The 18,567-nt window shown below is 43.1% G+C and overlaps 1 protein-coding gene across 2 annotated transcripts in view; it reads left to right on the forward strand.

Annotated features, from left to right (window-relative positions):
* The first annotated feature begins 1,093 nt into the window (after positions 1–1,093).
* Positions 1,094–18,567, forward strand: part of LOC102000264 (zinc finger protein 431-like) — a 47,799-nt gene continuing 30,325 nt past the window's right edge. The window contains exons 1-3 of one of the 2 annotated variants that reach the window (XM_026784300.1): positions 1,094–2,000; positions 16,721–16,847; positions 17,043–17,103. In XM_026784300.1, coding sequence (XP_026640101.1) covers positions 1,812–2,000; positions 16,721–16,847; positions 17,043–17,103 — 377 coding nt within the window. In that variant the 5' untranslated portion in view covers positions 1,094–1,811. Of the gene's footprint in view, positions 2,001–16,720; positions 16,848–17,042; positions 17,108–18,567 lie in introns of those variants that run through there. The other variant, XM_026784299.1, reaches the window with a different exon arrangement.

An 18,567-nucleotide genomic window follows, 5' to 3' on the forward strand; every position in this document is an offset into this window, starting at 1 on the left:
ATTCACTCTGTTGCTCCCCCTTCTTCCCCTCCCCAGGAAACCTCTTACACCACATCCGTTGCACTGGCTGTGTTCTCTTGGCTGCATTCCTTGGCACAGCCCACCAAAGGCACCTACTTCATCCAGTTAAGTCCTTCCACTTCCCAAGTGAACCAATTTAAAGACCTTATTTGGCTCACAGGTAAAAGAGCTTGCCTGCAAACCTATTTACCTAAAGGCAATCATGGGACACATGATAGGTGAGAAATAACCCCTGAAAGTTACTTCCTGACTCCACTCCCTCCACCGCAGGCTATCTCTCTCTGTCTCAGCCTCTCTATTTCTGTCTCTATTCCTTCCTCCTCCCCTAAACACCATTTTTTTTAAATTGGGGAAAACCCCACAAAACTTATCTCAGCATAAAGGCATTTGCCTATAAACCTAGGTATTTAGGAGGCCGAAGGGTGAGAATAACAAATTCAAGGTTAGCCTGGACAACTTATCAAGGTTATAGCCAAATCAAACAGGGCTGATGCTGTGAGCTCAGTGCTGAGCACTTTCATAGCGTGCTCCAGGCCCCGAAAGCAATCCCAGCACTGGAAACTTAAAAGAGGGGGAGGAGGGGAGAGGAAGAGAAGAGAATTGAGAAGAGAAGGGGGGGGAGACTCCCACATAGCAGGGGCTGCCTGCCTTTCACACCCCAGATTAGCTCCTTTATTAAGCGGGGAAGAAAAGTTAAAGTGGCTGCTTTCTGAGTCAGGCAGAAAAACACCAGCAAAGAGAAAAAGGGGAGGTCTGTGTTAGAATGGGCTAGGGTGCAGTGGTAGAGGAAAGAGGATGAGAGAGAAAGGGAACCCGACAAGGGAGGGGACAGTGGTATTTTTCCCAGGGGGACAAAGGACTGCCTGTGGATAGAGGGGAGATACATGTGGCCAACAGGAAAATGGCGGTTTATAAAGGTGAAGGGGAAAGCCCTTGTGAGATGAAATGTTTAATTTTAACTAGGCATGCTAATTAGGTGAGCCAAAGGGGGTTTCTGATTGCTGGACCTTGGCAGCATCAGGAAGGGGAAACAGACAAATTAAGGAATCAGACCTTGGTGGCTAGCTTTAGGAATTTTATTCTAACGGCTTTTAGAAAGGCAGAGACAATGGGGGAGAAGGGCAAGGCCTGCCAGGGCTAATGTCGTTTCGGAGAGAGGGAGGGAGGGAGAGAGAGAAAGATAGACAGAGACAGAAAAACAAACAGGCAACCAAAATGGTTGGATTTATAGGGAAGGGCAACCCAGCCCCTGCGCTGGACTACTTCAGGGTATGTTAGGAGTATGCAAGCCATACTCTGTAACAGGTAGGAACTGAGGGATGCAGGGAGAACTTGGTAGCCAGGGTTTGCTTTGATACCTTAAGTAGGCACCTCAGCTTTTTGTGGTGGGTTTGAGCTGTAACAACCTGTACCCAGAGGAAGAAGGGAAGTGCCTGTTTAGTGCAGGTAGTGCAGGGAAGACTTTTCCAGTCCAGGCACAAGTTCTACGATGCCAATCTCCGCAGGTCAGGGACAGGTTTGTACCTGGAGATGCCCTCAGGGCTGGGAACCGCTGTGCTGGAGCTTTCAAAATACTCTGTCCGTAAGGTGCTTGCGACTGTCAATCAGGACACAGTAGCCAATCAAGGCTTCCAGTTAGGCTGCCAGGGAGAACAAGGGAGGACACTTCCTGTCCTCCACGCTGCAGGCTCGGCGACCCCGGGACTGAGGGAGACTCTGTGGTTCCGTTTGCTGCGCTGTGACCCGCGGTCGGGAGCTGTGGGCAGAGCCGGACGAGCTCGGAACCCGCCATGGTGAGCGAGGGCCGCCGTCCCCACGCGGGTGGAGCCGCGGGAGCCGATGTGGGGTCCTCCCGGCGCTGTGGGAACGGGCGGACGCGGCGCCCCGTGAGGTTCCTGCTGTCCCTGCAGCTCCGGGTCCTGCGGCTTCTGAGTAACTTCCATCTGTGGGCTGAACCTGCACAGAACACCGGGACGTGGGTACTGTGCCTGCATAGTGCCGTACTGTGACGTCACGATACAGAGCGCGCGCACGCGCTGTGTTTCACTGTCGCCTAGGAAGGCAGATTTGCTACCTCCTGGGGCCCTAGTCACTCTAGTGTCTTCTAGAAGTTCTGCGTTTGGCCCCGAACATTCACGTATAGGATCCGCCTGCAGTTAATTCTTTGCAGGACGTAAACTCTATGTCAATAACACATTTGCCTGCAGATACCAGGGTAGTCCAGTCACTTGCCTCAGTAATGCCAGACTCACTGAGTTTCCCGGCCTAATGTGTTACAGTTGGTTCTGTAGAAATAGAGTTTTATTTTTATTTCTAACTTTGCTCTCATGTTCTGTTGATTTCTTTCCCAGACAGTACGATCTTTATTGCAGTCATACGAGAAGTTTTGAAATCAGATGATGTCACTGTGTGTGCTATGTACTCAGTCTTGTGTAGCTTTCCACATTAGGTTTCTATTGACAGCAAAAATTGTTAGACATATTATTGCACTGTTGCTGATTTATAGCTCAGTTGTGTACTGAAATAATAATGAGGCTTCCTGTCTTCAATCAAGTAATTTCTCTCTATTGATCAAGAGTTCCTTAATTCTTTTAATTACAAAGTTATAGTGTTGGTGACAGATATTTGTCACATCTCTGTGTTTCTGGCATATTTATCTCTGATGACATAAGATGTGAGGGTATATGTTTTTAATTTTTCAGTATTATTTTATTTCATGTGTATGAGTGATTTGCTTGCATATGTGTATGTTCACCATGTGTGTTTGGTGTCCACAGAAGACAGCAGGAGGCATCAGATCCCCTGCAACAGCATCTAGGGATGATTGTGTGCACCATGTTAGTGCTGGGCACCAAACCCAGGACTTCTACAAGAGCAACAGTGGTGGTACCTGCTGAGCCATTACTCCAGTCCTAAACTTTACAATGTTCTATATGTGCTGAAAAGCAAGTGTTAAGAGAATTGAGGTTTGCTTAACACTCTGTCATTGGGGCTTGGGAGATGATGCAGTAGGTATGCTGGTTAGATTTGGTCAACTTGACACAAGCTGGAGTCAGACTGGCCTGTAGGCAAACCTATAGAGTGTTTTCTTGATTGATGCAATGGGGCTCATCCTACCCTGGGCAGGTGAGCCCGAGTTTTAGAAGGAAGCCAGCTGAGCAAGCCATGTTAGCAGGAGGACACTCACAGCATTTCTCCAGGTCGACAGCACATGTGGAATGCACGAAACCTATAGTGTATATAAGCTGGCAGATCTGTTCCTGGCCTGCTCTTGTTGAGTGTCATCCAGAGTGGGAGACCTGTAATTGTTGAAGAGATTGTTCTCAATTAATCTCTTAAGTGTGTGGCATGATTTCTCATTGGGAAGGTGCACTAATTCTGGAACAGTTGCACCTTCAAGCTTTCAAAAACTGTTTTGAGACAAGATTTGTTATGTTTACTCTCTTTGAGTTTATCCCGGTGTTTAGGCCCACAGGGCATTGACCCTGCTGTCCTCCTGACTCCACCTCCTCACTTCTTGATTAAAGGTTTGTAGGAGCACAGACTTATAAAACTCTACTTGAGTCACAGAGTGGGCTGTCTATTGCATTTTCCTGTTAGTGTGTGGAACTAAAGAGGTGTGTGTGGAACATATCTACTCCAGTGAGACCAGAATAGGAAGAATGGTTTATTGTGTACATTGCAGGGGAAACAGGCTAGGCCAAAGTGAGGGTAAAGGTTCTCTAAGTCATTGTCCTGCAGGTGTCTCTGTGATAATGAAGATTCTGATTGGGCAGGGTGAGTGCCTTTCTATGTACTTTCCCGGCATGCATAATCTCATACCATATGAATGAAGGAAAACCAAAATGATGGGTGCACAGTTTGGGGAGGTTACCTTGAGCCACTGAAATCTCCGATTGGGCAACTCTCTCATGTTGGTCCGTAGAGACCTGGTTGTCTCAGTTTAGTCAGGTGACAGGATTGAGATGCCAAGCAATTGGCTGTGGCTTGTGTGTGTGCCTGCAGTACTCAGCAGCTAACATTTTACACAGGTCATACAGTCTCTTACACACGTGGACATGAGTTCTGTGCAGAGTGATGAGTATAGATCTATTTGCATTCTTCTGCATGCACACATCCAGTTTGACCAGCATTGCTTGTTGGTGAAGCTGTCTTTTCTCTTGTGTGTATTTCTGGCATCTTTATCAAAACCCAGGTATCTATAGGTATCGATAGGCGTGTAGGTTCATTCCTGGGTCTCAATTCAATTCTATTGATCAGTGTGTCTATTTTTATGTGAAAACAATGTTTTTTATTACTATACCTTTGTAGTACAGCTTGCATTCTGGAATGGTGAGACCTTCAACAATTCTTTTTCTGTTCAGAAGTGCTTTAGCTGTCCTGGGTGTTCTGTTTCTCCATTTTAGGTTGAGAATTACCTTTTCAAGGTCTGTAAAAAATTGTGTTGGGATTTTGATGGAGATACAGATTTGAATGAATCTGTAGGTTTCTTTTGGTGGGATTGCCATTTTTCCTACGTTAATCCTACCGATCCGTGACCATGGGACACCTTCCTATCTTCTCATATCTTCCTCAGATTCTGTCTTCAGAGACTTGAAGTTTTTATCATTTAAGTCTTTCACTTGCTTGGTTAGAGTTATCCCAAGCTATTTTATATAATTTGAGGCTGTTTTGCAAGATATTATTTCCCTGCTTTCCTTCTCAGGAACGTTGGAGAGCTACTGATTTTTGTGCATCCAGCCACTTTGCTGGAAGTGTTTATCAGCTGTAGGAGTTTCCCTGTGGAATTTTTAGAGTCACTTACATATACTATTGCATCATCTGCATAAAAATACTTTGACGTCTTCCTTTCCAGTTTATATTCCCTTAATCTCCTAGGTTGTCTTATTGATCTAGCGAAGACTTCCAGTTCCATGTTGAATAGATACGGTGTGAGTGGGCACTCTTCTTTTGTTCCTGATTGTAGGTGAGTAATTCTGAATTTCTCTCCGTTTAATTTGACGATGGCTGTAGATGATTCCTACTTGAACATGGTGAATGATCTTTTGATGTGTTCTTGGATTTCTATTTTAGGTCTCTTATTGACAAGTTTTACATCTATGTTCATAAGGGAAATTGATCTGTAATTCTCTTTCTTTGTTGGTTCTTTATGTGGTTTAGATTTCAGGGTAACATGGCCTCATAAAATGAATTTGGAGCTCTACTGGCTGGTTTTGTGTTTCCACTTGACTCAAGCTAGAATCGTCAGAGAGGAAGGAGGTTCAGTTGAGGAAATGCCTCCAAGAGCTCCAGCTGTAAGATTTTTTTCTCTATTAGTGATAAATAGGGAAAGCCTCAGCTCACTGTGGGTAGTGCCATTCTTAGGGTTCTATGAGAATGTAGCCTGAGGAAGCCAGGGGGAGCAAGCCTTAGTGCTTACTGCAGTACCCCTCTTTGGACTCTGTGTCAGCTCTGACCTCCAGGATTCTGCTCTGTTGGAGTTTCTGTTCTGACTTCCATGGTGACAATCAGCCATGTGGGAAGTGTAAGCTAAATAAGCCCTTTCCTCCCCAGCTTTCTTTTTGGTCGTGATGTTTTGTTGCAGCAATAGAAGCCCTAAGACAGCCTGTGTTCATTCTGTTTCTATTTTGTGGAATAATTTTTGTTGTATTGATAATAACCTTTCTTTGAAAGTTTGATGGAATTTCGTGGTAAAATGATCTGGGCCCTGGGTTTGTTTGTTTGTTGTACAGAAACATCGTGTTTAAGCAGAATTCCTTTTTGTTGCCACTTATATCCTGCACCTCCCAGTGTAGCCCGGGTTAGTCAGGATGCTTGGAATCCAGGCATGTGCACCTGGTCAGCTTGAAAGACTGTTTAAAAGTCTCTGGAAGAGTTGGAGTAAAGACTTCCTAATCAAGCAAAAGCACTAACAGTAAGTAGAATTCATTTACATTTCTTTAACCCCAGGAGTTAAATCCAGCAGGATGTAGACTCTGGCAGCTACTTCTGTTCTCCCCCATGTCAGAGGTTCACATGTAATCCTGTTAAGGCAAATCGTTAGTGTCAACTTTTATGTCAACTTGACACAAGCTAGAGTCATCACAGAGGAGGGAGCCTCAATTGAGGACATGCCGCCATAAGATCATGCTGTATACAAGCCTGTAGGGTATTTTCTTACTTTTTGATTGATGGGAAAGGACCAGCCATTATAGGTGTGCCATCCCTGGGCTCATGGTCCTGGGTTCCATAAGAAAGCAGGCTGAGAAAACCATGCAGAGCCAGCCAGTCAACAGTACCCTCCATTGCTTCAGCGTCAGCTTCTGCCTCCAGGTTCCTGACCTGTTCGAGTTTCTGTCCTGACTTCTTTCAGTGATGGACTAATGATGTGGAAATGTAAGCCAAATAAACCCTTTCTTACCCATGTTGCTTTTGGTATTTATTGTAGTCATAGAAACCCTAAGACAACCCCCCATGACTTTGTAAACAAACAAACAAAGAAACAAACAAACACCCATCTATGCTGTCCAGATCTGTTTCTTCATTAACTGTCCAAACAGTAGGCGCACACCCCATCTCACAGTAAGATTCCTAAGGAATCAGTTCAAGACTTGATTACTGGTAGGTTCTCGTTCAACATTTCTTGTACTGGCATAGCCACAGAGACCTGAAATGCTTGGTAGGTTGAGGCAGGAGGATGTGCTTGAACACAGCTTGGCTATCTGGCCAAGGTTAGTTAGTCTCCACAATAAATGGACAAATACATATTTGTTGAATTTGACTTTTTTTGTGAATTAAGTTTTTGGCAGTATAGGTTGTGTGACCTTGTCAAGCTCCTTGCCTCTACAGGCCTTAGTCTGCCCTTTGTAGACTATCAGAGCCGTTAATTTATAGAAATGAAGGATCGAGGATGTTCAGATACTGTGGATATTAGCATCATGAGGACTCTGATGACCTGCACCCTCTCATCCCTGCCTCGCTTTCCTGGTTTTTACAGAAACTATTCCTCAGTGTAAATTCCTGGAAGAGGGCTCCAGCCTCACTTCACACCTCTGTCAAGTGCTAGTGTCAAACACAGTCATTAGTCCCCTTTGCCTCCTGAGAATGTTTTAAGCAAGCATTGAGGTGTCAAATCTACAACAAACAGTAAAGATTTAAACAGCCCAATCTCTTCAAATTCCCTGGAGTGGCAGATCTCTCCCTTGACAAGAGAAGCCTCAGGAAACCCCAGCTCTTGTTTCCCCCAGGCTCCCCTTCCTATTTTACCCCAGCTCCCTGCTTACTTTGAGCAGTTGGTGCTGGGCCTTGGAATTTCAACACATATTAAAGTGAAAGACACACAAGCAGTGGGGACTCCACCCAGACCACAGCTTCCTGGGAATTGAGAGGCAGGGAGAAGAGATGCTTGGAGTGACTTTTCTTCTATGTGTTCTTGTTGTCCAGGCTGACTTGGATGTTGTGTTCTCTACATCTCAACTCCTAGGCAAGCCCTTTACCAAACAAGCCACAACCCTACGCCCTTTTAAGAAGTGTAAGTTGTATATACCTTTAATCCGAGCACTCAGGAGGCAAAGGCAGGTCTTTGAGTTTGAGGCCTGCCTTTTCTGTAGAGTGAGTTTCAGGAAAGACAGGGCTGCACAGAGAAACCCTGTTGTGAAAAATGAAAAGGGAAGGAAAGAAAACGTAAATGCTAAAACCAGGGAGGGCTCAATCCCAGCCCTCGGGAGGCAGATACAGGGGGATGTCTGTGACTTCTAGACTTTAGGCCATCCAGAGCTACATAGAGAGACCCTTTCCCCCAAACAAACAAGAAATGTAAGTGAGAATAGTAAAAAGTCAGTATTTGAAAGTTGCTTTTGTAGTGGGCACGGAATTGTCCCTTGAGGTCCTGGGGATGTAAATGGAGGAAAAAGGGCTCCCTACTCAGTCTGCATCTGTCTGTCTCATCTTCCTTAATTCAGGGCATAGATGTAAGTCATTGTCCTAAACTGGAGCCAGCTTGGTTGCAGGAAGAACAAAACCTCCTAGGACAGAAATCCCTACCCCACCCCTGTATACAGCATATGTGACTGGCTACCTTCCCGATGGTGAGGCTGCACCCTGAAGCTTGACTGACCGTCTTCCATGAGCCAGATTGATCCCCTTAAGAGGGATAGTGATGAGGGCTTGTGACCACCATCATCTCGCACACAAGACTGACACACCTCTAACAGGATCTATTAACGACGCATGCCCGAGACCCACCAGAGCTTTCTCTATTGAAACCTGGAGCTCACACCAGGAGTCCCGGGCTCCCTGCAAGATGAACCAGCATTTTGCCAACTAAGTTACATACCCAGAGCTATGTAATTAAATTAATTTATCACATCTCTGTAGCAGAGGGATGACTTTGCAGTCCAGATTCTTCTTTCTTTCTGGTGTCTGGACTTAAAGCTTTGAGAACCACTCCTGGGTTCAATCTCCATCTCTATTCTTCACCTTTCCTGTTCTGTCTCATTTGTATATGGTGGACCCTTAGTAGAGCCTAACCTGCTGGGCCTTCCTGGTCAGATTTTCTTCAGAAAGCCTTGGTAAGCACAATTGAACATTTCTTTGTACCTTGGTTATTTCCTGGTGGCGAGACTGTTTGCCAGTGAGCTGGAAGCGTCTTGTTTGCATCTGTGACTGACATTTCCACACTCACAGTTTCACGGTGCTCAAGGCTGCAACCCCCCCCCACACACACTCCTTCCCACCAGCTCTTCAAGTGATTTTCATTTCAGTCAGTGACGCTGCATTGGCTTTGCCCTAGCAGATCTCCTTAGCTGTTAGGCATCTCTCCTTTATCTCTTTCCTTTGCTTGAAAGTTCAGTGAGCCCCTTTATCCTGTATCCTTCAACAAGGCCACTTGGCCATTGTTGAGTGACCCCCCCTTTCCCCTCCTCACAGTCACTACTGTCATGCTGCATGTAACTGAGCAGTTTGTTTGGCTTCATTAAGGTTGTATTGACGCATAAGCAGGGCACTGAGATCACTTGCCCAGTACAGACCTTATGAAGGAAGGGGACTTTAAGGAGTAGGGATTGGAAGAGCTATCTTCTAAGGAGACTGAATGGCAGCTGGCAGAAAATGGTCAGCATTGGCATTCTACAGAAATCCCGAAACTTTCCAAGGAACTGGTAGATCTGAGCAGTTTCCATTCTGCAGCAGAGAGTTCTCGGTGGTGAGTGACTGTTTTCAAGTCTCTGGTGCATAATTCTTTTGAACCAGAAGTCTCCTGATGCATGCATCTCATCCCAGGAGCTGGGGAGGCTGAGGCAGGAGGGCTGCTAGATCTTGTAGCATTGAGCTTTCCCCCTGGTTCTAGCACCGTCAGGGGCACTATGTCATGCGTGTAGAGACAGTCAGAGCACGGATTTCTGAAGCCCTTCTCTCCTTCCATTTTCACCTGCATACTGGGTTCAAAATTCATGTCCTCTGGCTCGGAATGGCATGCCAAGCACTTGTACCTGCCAAGCCAAATCACTGGCACACTATTATCTTTTTAAAAGACCCCTTATCTCTCAGAAATACACTTTGAAATATCTCTGTAGCCCAAGCTGCCCACAAGCTGTTGCATCTATGTAGCCTAGATTTATTTGAGCTTAGTCTCCCTGTCTCAGCCTCCAAATACTGGGATTGCAGATCAATTCTGAGGCAGAAGGCAATAAACACAAATTTCTCTCTCATGTTACTGTGCAAATTCAAAATTAATGATGAAATACTTCATCATGCAATATTCTGTCATACTACTTTGGCTTGACTCACCAAAAATTTAAATATATCTAAAGAGTATTTCACCAGGAAAAAATAATATATTTAAACTACCTATGGTGATATAAACACAATGGTCTCTGATAGGAGTGTTCCACCAAAATCGCTACATGTTACTGATGAACTGGATTTCTGTTTTCTTGAGTGCCTATGTCAGGAACTGGGTGCCTTGAATGACACCGATGATTGTCAGGCTAAATTGTGAGGTAGAGGTGGGGGTGTGTGGAGCACACAAGCTCAAGTGTAAGATGGGGGTAGGGGTAATGTAGGGAAGGAAACTGAGACAGGATACTTTCCAAGTTAGAGGGGACCGGTGGCTTTCTTTATGAGAATCTAGATACATTTTAATTTTTAAATGACAATTATTTGTTTACTGACTTGTATGGAGACTGACATGCCCGTGTCATTGTCCCTTGTGGATCTCAGATAAGAACCTATAGGAGTCAGCTCTACCTTTCCACCATGTAGGTCCTGGAAAACAAACAAAGGGAGAGTCCCCAGCCCTCAGGAACTGGGAAGGAAGATCCAGTTTGAGGACAGCCAGCCCATCTTCTGGTGACCACCCGTTCACATAGTTTCTGCTCACATAATGCCCTGAATTCCCCTAGGCAGTCACCTCTGCAGTTTCAGGCCAAGATTAGTCCCAGTGGATGCCTTTCCTCATGTCAATAGCATACTAAGGTCTGTCTTAATCATTTCAACCAGCGTCTGGATTTAATTTTGACACTGTCCAACTCCAATACTTATGGTTATAGTTTTGCAAACATGCCTCTAATCCTGGCATCTTCCAGAATTCAACCTTGGAAAAGCTTTCATGACTCTAAGATTTCAAGACAGTGGGTACCAGCATCATGACACGACCCTTTCAGGTCAGGTTTTGCTTGTGGCCACCTTTGAATCAGAGTAACACAGTGTCAAATTAATCATGTAAGTTCTTTTCTTTATATATAGCCAGCGGCTTGTTTTGTTTTTAATTAACACATTTATTTGTGTCACAGCACCTAGAGCCAGTTGCCTCCTCCTGCACAAATACCACATCTAAGGCCATGTACAGTTGGGTAGACGGAAATGTTGAGTCTCAGAAGGCCCTCCTCCCAGAGGACCTCTAACAGACCTTCCCTCACCAGTTTGGGAAGTGTAGTCAAACCCAAGCCAAGTAAAATGTGGTTCATAATTGAACATGGGCTACCACAATGGAGCTGCCCAAAAGCTATCTGGTCTAATGGTGAGTTTTAGGCTAGCAGGAATACATAGTGTGGTACTATCTCAACAAAACCAAACAACAGATAAAACTGGGCACCTTAAATTGGATGGGATTGGCCCAAAGAGATTGTTCCATAGCAAAGGTATTTGTGGGCATATGAAACATATGATCATCTGAATTCATCCACAAAGCCAACAAAAAGTCTGTAAGGAGAGAATTCACAACATTGTCTTCTAACATCCACAAGCACCGGGGTATGCACATGTCTCCCCGCCCCTCCCGCACAGTTCACACGAACATGGTAACGAAGTATTTAAAATGTGGGGCAGGTAGGCCTAGCATTCTTTCTGTAGCTTAGGCAGGCTTTCTGATGAGCTGGGATGTGTGCTCCTGCACCACAGATACAGAAGTGATACTGTGTTTCTCTTTTTATGATCTGAAATTTTATTTATGTGAATGGGGATTTTTTTCCTATGTATATGTTTGTGCACCATGTGCATGCAATGCCCTGAAGAACATAGAAGAGGATTTCAGGTCCTCTGGGACTGAAATTAGAGACAGTTTTGACTTGCCCTGTGGATGGAAGGAACTGAAATTTGGTCCCCTGTATGAACATTCAGAGCTCTGAACACAGTGAGCCATCTCTCCAGCCTTTTATTCAGATACTTAATACTGTATTTTTATTCTCAGGAACTTGGGAGGCAAAGTTAGGCCTAAGCATTTTGCAGCAGGCTGTTTTGAAAACTTAGTTCTACCAGGATTGTAGAAATGGCTCTGCAGTTAAAAGTACTGGTTGTTCTTCCAGAATTGGGGTTCAATTCCCAGCCTTCACATGGCAGCCATCACTTGTCTGTAATTCCCATTACAGGGGCTCCAATAATCTTCTTCTGAATTCAAGGCTCTTTACAGACACGGAGGACAGACATACATATAGGCAAAGTACCCATACGTGTATAATGAAGCTTTTTAAAAAACATCTTTCTGGAGCTTGCTGTAGGAAATCCTTCAGCCAGGAGCTTTTAAATTGTCTGTCCACTTGGGTGTGGCCTCTTATACTATAAAATGCATGCTCCTTCTCTCTTTTGGCTGCTGGATTTGGTTGCTGTTCTCTGGTTAAGCAGAGGACTGTGGTCTATGAGTCTACCCCTAAATAAATAATACTTTATTATACTAAAAAAGGGGAAATAGATTAGTGTGAGCTTACTCACACTGATAATAATGGTGAGTAATAGATTGAATACTTGTGTGTTGTAGGAGGTCGCTTGTTTGTTCCTGGCTGCTCATCCCTGAAATAATCACACAGAAACCTTATTATTGCAATACTGTTTGGTCAATAGCCTAAGTATTTTTCTGGCTAACTCATATCTTAAATTAACTCATCTCCATTAATCTGTATATCCCCATGTGGCTGTGGCTTACCCAGTAAAGTTCTGGCATCTGTCTCTGGTGGGGCCACATGGCTTCTCTCTGACTCTGCCTTCTTTCTCCCAGCATTCAATTTAGTCTTCCCCACCTAGCTCTATTCTGCCTTATTAGGCCAAGCCAGTTTATTTATTCATTAACCAATAAAAGCTCTTAGTTTCTGAGACTGGGAAACAGTCGGAGATGCTTTGCAAATATAATCTCATGTAGAGAGGTAAATTCCTCCTTGTGGGATAGAGCTGGCAGAAGAAAAGCAAAGGAAGGACATTCTTTGGTAGACTCTAATGAGAGTTTTGTTAAAGGTTTCTTTTATTTTTTCAATTTTTTATGTCTAGTTCATTTGTTTTAACTGGTCAGAACTCTGAGGCCTGTGTGTAAAATGAAAATATCAATCTTTCTCTAAAGCTTCAGATATTACTTGAGAAGTTTTAGCTGTGTAAACCAGCCATTGTTGAAGATCTGAAGAACATTTTATATCCAATTGGAGGTGTAGAATTTGGAGTTTGCCCCACCAGTTTTGTGTCTTGCTTTGGTCTAGTATCTCCTCACTGCTCCTTTTCCTATGGTTTGGAAGGATAAAGTTTATTGTGTTTTTCATTGTATGCTATAAGTATGTGATTTGGTTTTTTATTTAGATTTTACAGGAGATTACAGTTATGAGATTTCAGAAGAGATTCTTTGAGCTTTGGCTTTTTAAACAAGTTTGAGACTATTATGCACTGTGGAGATGTCTGAAATTTGACTGAATGCTTTTTTTGCATTATGGTATAGCTACCAGCCTGTGAGGGTCAGAAAATTGAATATGGTGACTTGAAAAGGAAGGCCCCATAGACTCATGTTTTTGAATGCTAGCCCAAAGGGAGTGGCAATATTAGGAGCTGTAGCCATGTGAAGTGATGCTACCTTGTTGAAGAAAGTGTATCACTGTGAAAGTGGGCTTTGACATCTGTGTGTTTCCCTCTGCTAATGCTTGAGGATCAAGATCTAGAACTTCAGCCTTTATTCTAGCACCATGTCTGAGTAGATGCCTTCCTGCTTCTTGCCATTGTGTTAATGGATTAATCTTCTGAATTATAGGCAGGTCTCAATTAAATGTTTTCCTTTATAAGAGTTGCTGTGCTCATGGTGCTTCTTCACAGCAATAAAATCCTAACAAAGACAACTTAGGATCTGGAATATCTCAGGTTTTCCCCCCACTAGGATTCCCCTGATCTTGTACTCCTCCTCCTTCCCAGGAACTCTGAGACCTTTGGGAACTCAGTAGGATCTCTAGAAATGTGCATATTTACCACAGAACACTGCTAGGACATGGCTTTAAGCTAATAGAATGTTTTTAATAGCTGGCCTGCCACTACAGGATCCCAGTGTAGCCCCATACTTCTTTCAGAATGAGCTTTTAAACACAAAAGTCATGTTCTGGGTTGACATAGTTCAGTTAACAAGAACAGTTAGTCAGAAGTGGAACTGTAGAAGGTAAAATGCAAGTTTAGTACATTTAGAGATTTTCCACATAACTGGGGGGGCATTGCTGGATTGGGACTCTTGTTTTTGGAAAGTGGTGCTGTCTATGTGCTGAGTTTTACAGCCTGAGTGGGACTTTCATCATGGAGTCAGTTGTACTACGGTCTGGGGGCTCTGTTAACACTGCTCAGATGAAGGTGTATTCTTCTGTGTTTTGGTGAAATGTTCTGTGAATATCGCTTTAGGTCCATGTGGTTTATAATCTCTGTTAGCTCCAGTGTTTCTCTGTTTAGTTTTTGTTTGGATGACCTGCAGGTGGATGAGCATGGGGTATTGAAGTCTCCACTGTGTGAAGGTCAATATTAGACTTAACCTGCAGTAGTGTTTATTTTTACAAATGTGGGTGCCCTTGTGGTTGGGGAACAGATGTTAGAAATTGAAACATCATTGCAGCAGATTTCACTTTGGTGGATGTGTAGTGTCCTACCCCATCTCTTTTGATTAACTTTTGTTTGAGGAGCATCTCCTACATTTTATATGCCTATGGGCACATTGGATGAACAGCAAGTCCACATTAGTTATTTTGGTTTTTCTTTCTGTGCTAGGGCTCATGCCCATGCACTTCACACATGATAGGAAAAGTTGTGTGCCTGCAGCGAGTGCTGAGAACTGACCTAGGACCTCTTCAAAATCTGTAGACCCATCATTACATACTCCATCCCTTTAGTTGCTGTTTTTTTTATTGTTTTAGGATCATCATTTATTTTACTAATGTTTTTGAGAAGTCTTTGATCTGTCAGTCAGTAACTTATTAAAATGCTTGCCTTTCTAGGAAGTATTAGCTTTATGGTTTAAATGGAGTCATTCCAATTTATTATAGACAAGTACAGAATTGGAATGAATGTTTAAGGCTATGGAGGAATTTCGAGGGAGCCCTTAAGAATGCTTTCTAATTTTTGTTTCTCTGTTTATTTTGTAAGGCATTATCATACTGTGTACCTTTGGCTGTCCTAGAAATCTTAATATACACCAAACTTGCTTGGAAATCACAGTTTTCCCTGTGTCTGCCTCCTGAGTGATGTGGGATTCCCCTCTTATGCTGTGGCTATCTTTTATTACCATTGGTTAATAAGGAAGCTACTTTGCTTTATGGCAGGGCAGAATAAGGCCAAGTGAGAAATCCAAACAGAGATGTAGAGAGACGCCATGTAGCTACCAAAGGAGAAAGATTCCCTTGGAACCTTACCAGTAAGCCGCAGCCTTGTGGTAATACACAGATCAGTAGAAATGGGTTAATTTAAGATGGAAGAGCTAGGAATATACCTAACCTATTGACCAAACAGTGTTGTAAATAATATATTTTCTGTGTGATTATGCAGGTCTGGGTGACCAGGAAACAAACAAGCATTCTCCAGCTACAAATTGGCACCCACTGTCGGGGTCATGGATCCACATAAGACCTAAAAATAGCTTAAGGAAAAAGGAAGGCTTCTAGACTAACAAAAATGGGAGCCAAGCGAGGCTTCTTGGTAGTCACCTATTTTTTTCTGATAGGCTTTGTTTGCTGACTGCAAGCAGAGGTGTGGCTTCTTTAAGAGATAGCTTTCTGGTTTGTACTGGTTCTGGCTTTTTTGGAAGCTCCCACTAAAGAGTTCTTAAATGGATTTGTGAGCAGAGTCCTTCTACTTGAAAGCCACTGATGAACTTTGCCAGTACAGGACAGAACAGATCTTCAAATTTCCTGCTTCATGGAAAAGTCTGCCAGATACTATGGGCCTGTCAGCTAAATATGGATGCCCTAACATTATGGAAGAACTTTGGGTGACTGTCCAGGCAGCAAGATGTCTCTGTCAATTCTAGATTATTGGAAGTTGCTTACAGTGTACTTCCTGTTTACTTAGGTAATATTATATCCTTCTGGGGTCATTGATAAAGTTGAAGACAGCACAGTTATAATTATAGTTTTCCTTAGTTATGATAAAGGATAAATTAGATAGAGAATTTTAGAATATGATAGATGATAGAGTATTTTCTTTAATGTAAATGAACTAAATATTACAACTATAATTCTTGCTTGATAACTTCTTTGTATAAGTAGTTTTACTATGTTAAAGTTAAAACTTTCATTTTTAATCAGACAGGAAAGGGGAGATGATGTGGGTTTCCCCTCTGTGTACTACGAATATATTTTTATTACCACTGGTTAATAAAGAAGCGTCTTTTCTATGGCAGGGCAGAATAAAGCCAGGAGGGAAATTTGAACAGAGATATAGAGAGTAGGTGGAGTAAGAGAGACACCACCAGAACTGTAGACCACAGCTTCATGATGATACACAGGTTGATAGAAATGGGTTAATTTCAGATGTAAGAGCTAGCTAGGAATATGTCTCAGTTATTGACCAAACAGTGTTGTTATTAATATAGTTTCTGTGTGATTATTCAGGTCTAGGCAGCTGGGAAACAAAAGAACAGTCTCCAGCTACCCTTGATTTGTAGGATTATGTGTACTACCACACCTTTTTTGAAGTTAATAATTTTGATAAAATTTTGCAGATGTATACTGAAAAGTGTTACTCTGTTTGCATGTCTTCATATATAAGTAGACATTTCTCCTGCAATGCCATGTTGGATTTGATGGGCACAGAAATGGAAGTTATCCTTTTTTTCTGTTTTGTTCTAAAATGAATTGGTGACTACATTTGAAATTCTGTAATCCATTTCATGAAATATATTGTGTACACAGAATTTTGCAAATATATTCTCAATATATTTGTACTTTGAGGTGTACTTTTACAAAGCAGTCTCAACATTTCTATTATGTCTTTATATGGGATATTTTAGGATGCAGTGACCTATGAGGATGTGCACGTGAACTTCACTCATGAAGAGTGGGCTTTGCTGGATCCTTCCCAGAAGAGTCTCTACAAAGATGTGATGCTGGAAACCTACTGGAACCTCACTGCTGTAGGTAGGAATGTGAGCTTTCTGTCACTTTTTAAACTAAGAAGACAAACCTTGGAGATCGGTAGTCTTCTGTGATTCTGAATGTGAAAGAGGAAGAATCTGGTGAATAAATCAGACATTGTTCTAATGTTCACCAAAGATAGTGATTTGAATTGTGCCATATTTCCAGTAATATATTGTATTATGTACTGTATTTTAGGGTACAAATGGGAAGGACACAATATTGAAGAACGTTGTCAAAGTTCTAGAAGACACGGAAGGTAATTTTTATGTGCAAGCTGACACATTTGTACCTCTGAAGAAATGTTAATGAACCCTGAAGTTTTAATGAAAAGCAGCCATGTAAATAAGCATAGCTTCGTGGTGATTATTAAATTCTCACAACACCATGCATTCCACTATCAGGTATCAGATCATTGTTTGCAAAGCATTCCTTTAAGAAACAAGATGTCACATTATTTTTACTTTTTAAAACATTTCTATTCATTTTACATACAAATCACAGTTTCCCCTCCTCATGCTTCCTCTTCACTTCCTCCCACCCACCCCCATCCACACCTCTAAAAAAAGGGTAAGGCCTTCCATCTGAAGTCAGCAAAGTCTGCCACCTGGAGTTGAGGCAGGACCAAGCCCCTCCCCTCCGCATCAAAGCTGAGGAAAGAATCCCAAAATAGGGAGTGGGCTCCAAAAAGCCAGCTCATGCACCAGGGATAGATGCTGGTCCCACTGCTAGGGGCCCCACAAACAGACCAAGGCATACAAATATCACCCACATGAAACGGGCCTAGTTTAGTCCCGTGTAGGCTCCACAGTTGTTGGTCCAGAGTCTGTGAGCGCCTATGAGCTTGAGTCAGCTGTCTCTGTGGGTTTTTCCATCATCTTGACACCCCTTGCTCATATAATCCCTCTTCCCCGTCTTTGACTCGACTCCCAGAGCTTGGGGCAGTGCTTAGCTGTGGATCTCTACCTCTGCTCTCATCAGTTGCCGGATGAATGTTCTATGATGACAATTAGGGCAGTCATCAATCTGATTACAAGAAAAGACCAGTTCGGGCACCCTCTCCATCATTGGTAGGAGGCTTAGCTGGGGTCATCCTCATGGATTCTTGGGAATTTCCCTAGCACCAGGTTTTTCCTGCCATAATGGCTCTTTCTATCTAGATATCTTATTCATTGCTCTCCCTTTCTGTCGCTCCCCCAACTCGACCATTCTGTTCCCTTATGTTCTCCTCCTCCATTCCCTCCCCTCTCCCACCACACCTCCAGTTTACCTAGGAGATCTCATCTACTTCCCCTTCTGAGAAATCAATGTGTCCCTCTTATGGTCCTCCTTGTTACCTAGCCTTTCTGGGGCTCTGGATTGTAGTCTGCTTGTCCTTTGCTTCCCATACAGTATCCACTTATGAGTGAGTGCATACCATGTTTGTCTTTCTGGGTCTCGTTATGTGACTCAGGATGATTTTTTTCCCCTAGGGCCATCCATTTGTCTGCAAATTTCATGATGTCATTGTTTTTTATACCTGATTAATACTCCATTGTATAAATGTATCTCATTTTCTTTATTCATTCTTAAGTTGAGGGTCATCTAGGTTGTTTCCAGTTCTGGCCATAATGAATAATGCTGCTGTGAGCATGGGTGAGCAGGTGTCCTTGTGGTGTAACTGAGCATCCTTTGGGTATATACCCAAGAGTTTTTTTTTTTTTTTTTTTTCGAGACAGGGTTT

This window comes from Microtus ochrogaster, chromosome 22 (assembly GCF_000317375.1).
Source record: "Microtus ochrogaster isolate Prairie Vole_2 chromosome 22, MicOch1.0, whole genome shotgun sequence".
Lineage (NCBI taxonomy): Eukaryota > Metazoa > Chordata > Mammalia > Rodentia > Cricetidae > Microtus > Microtus ochrogaster.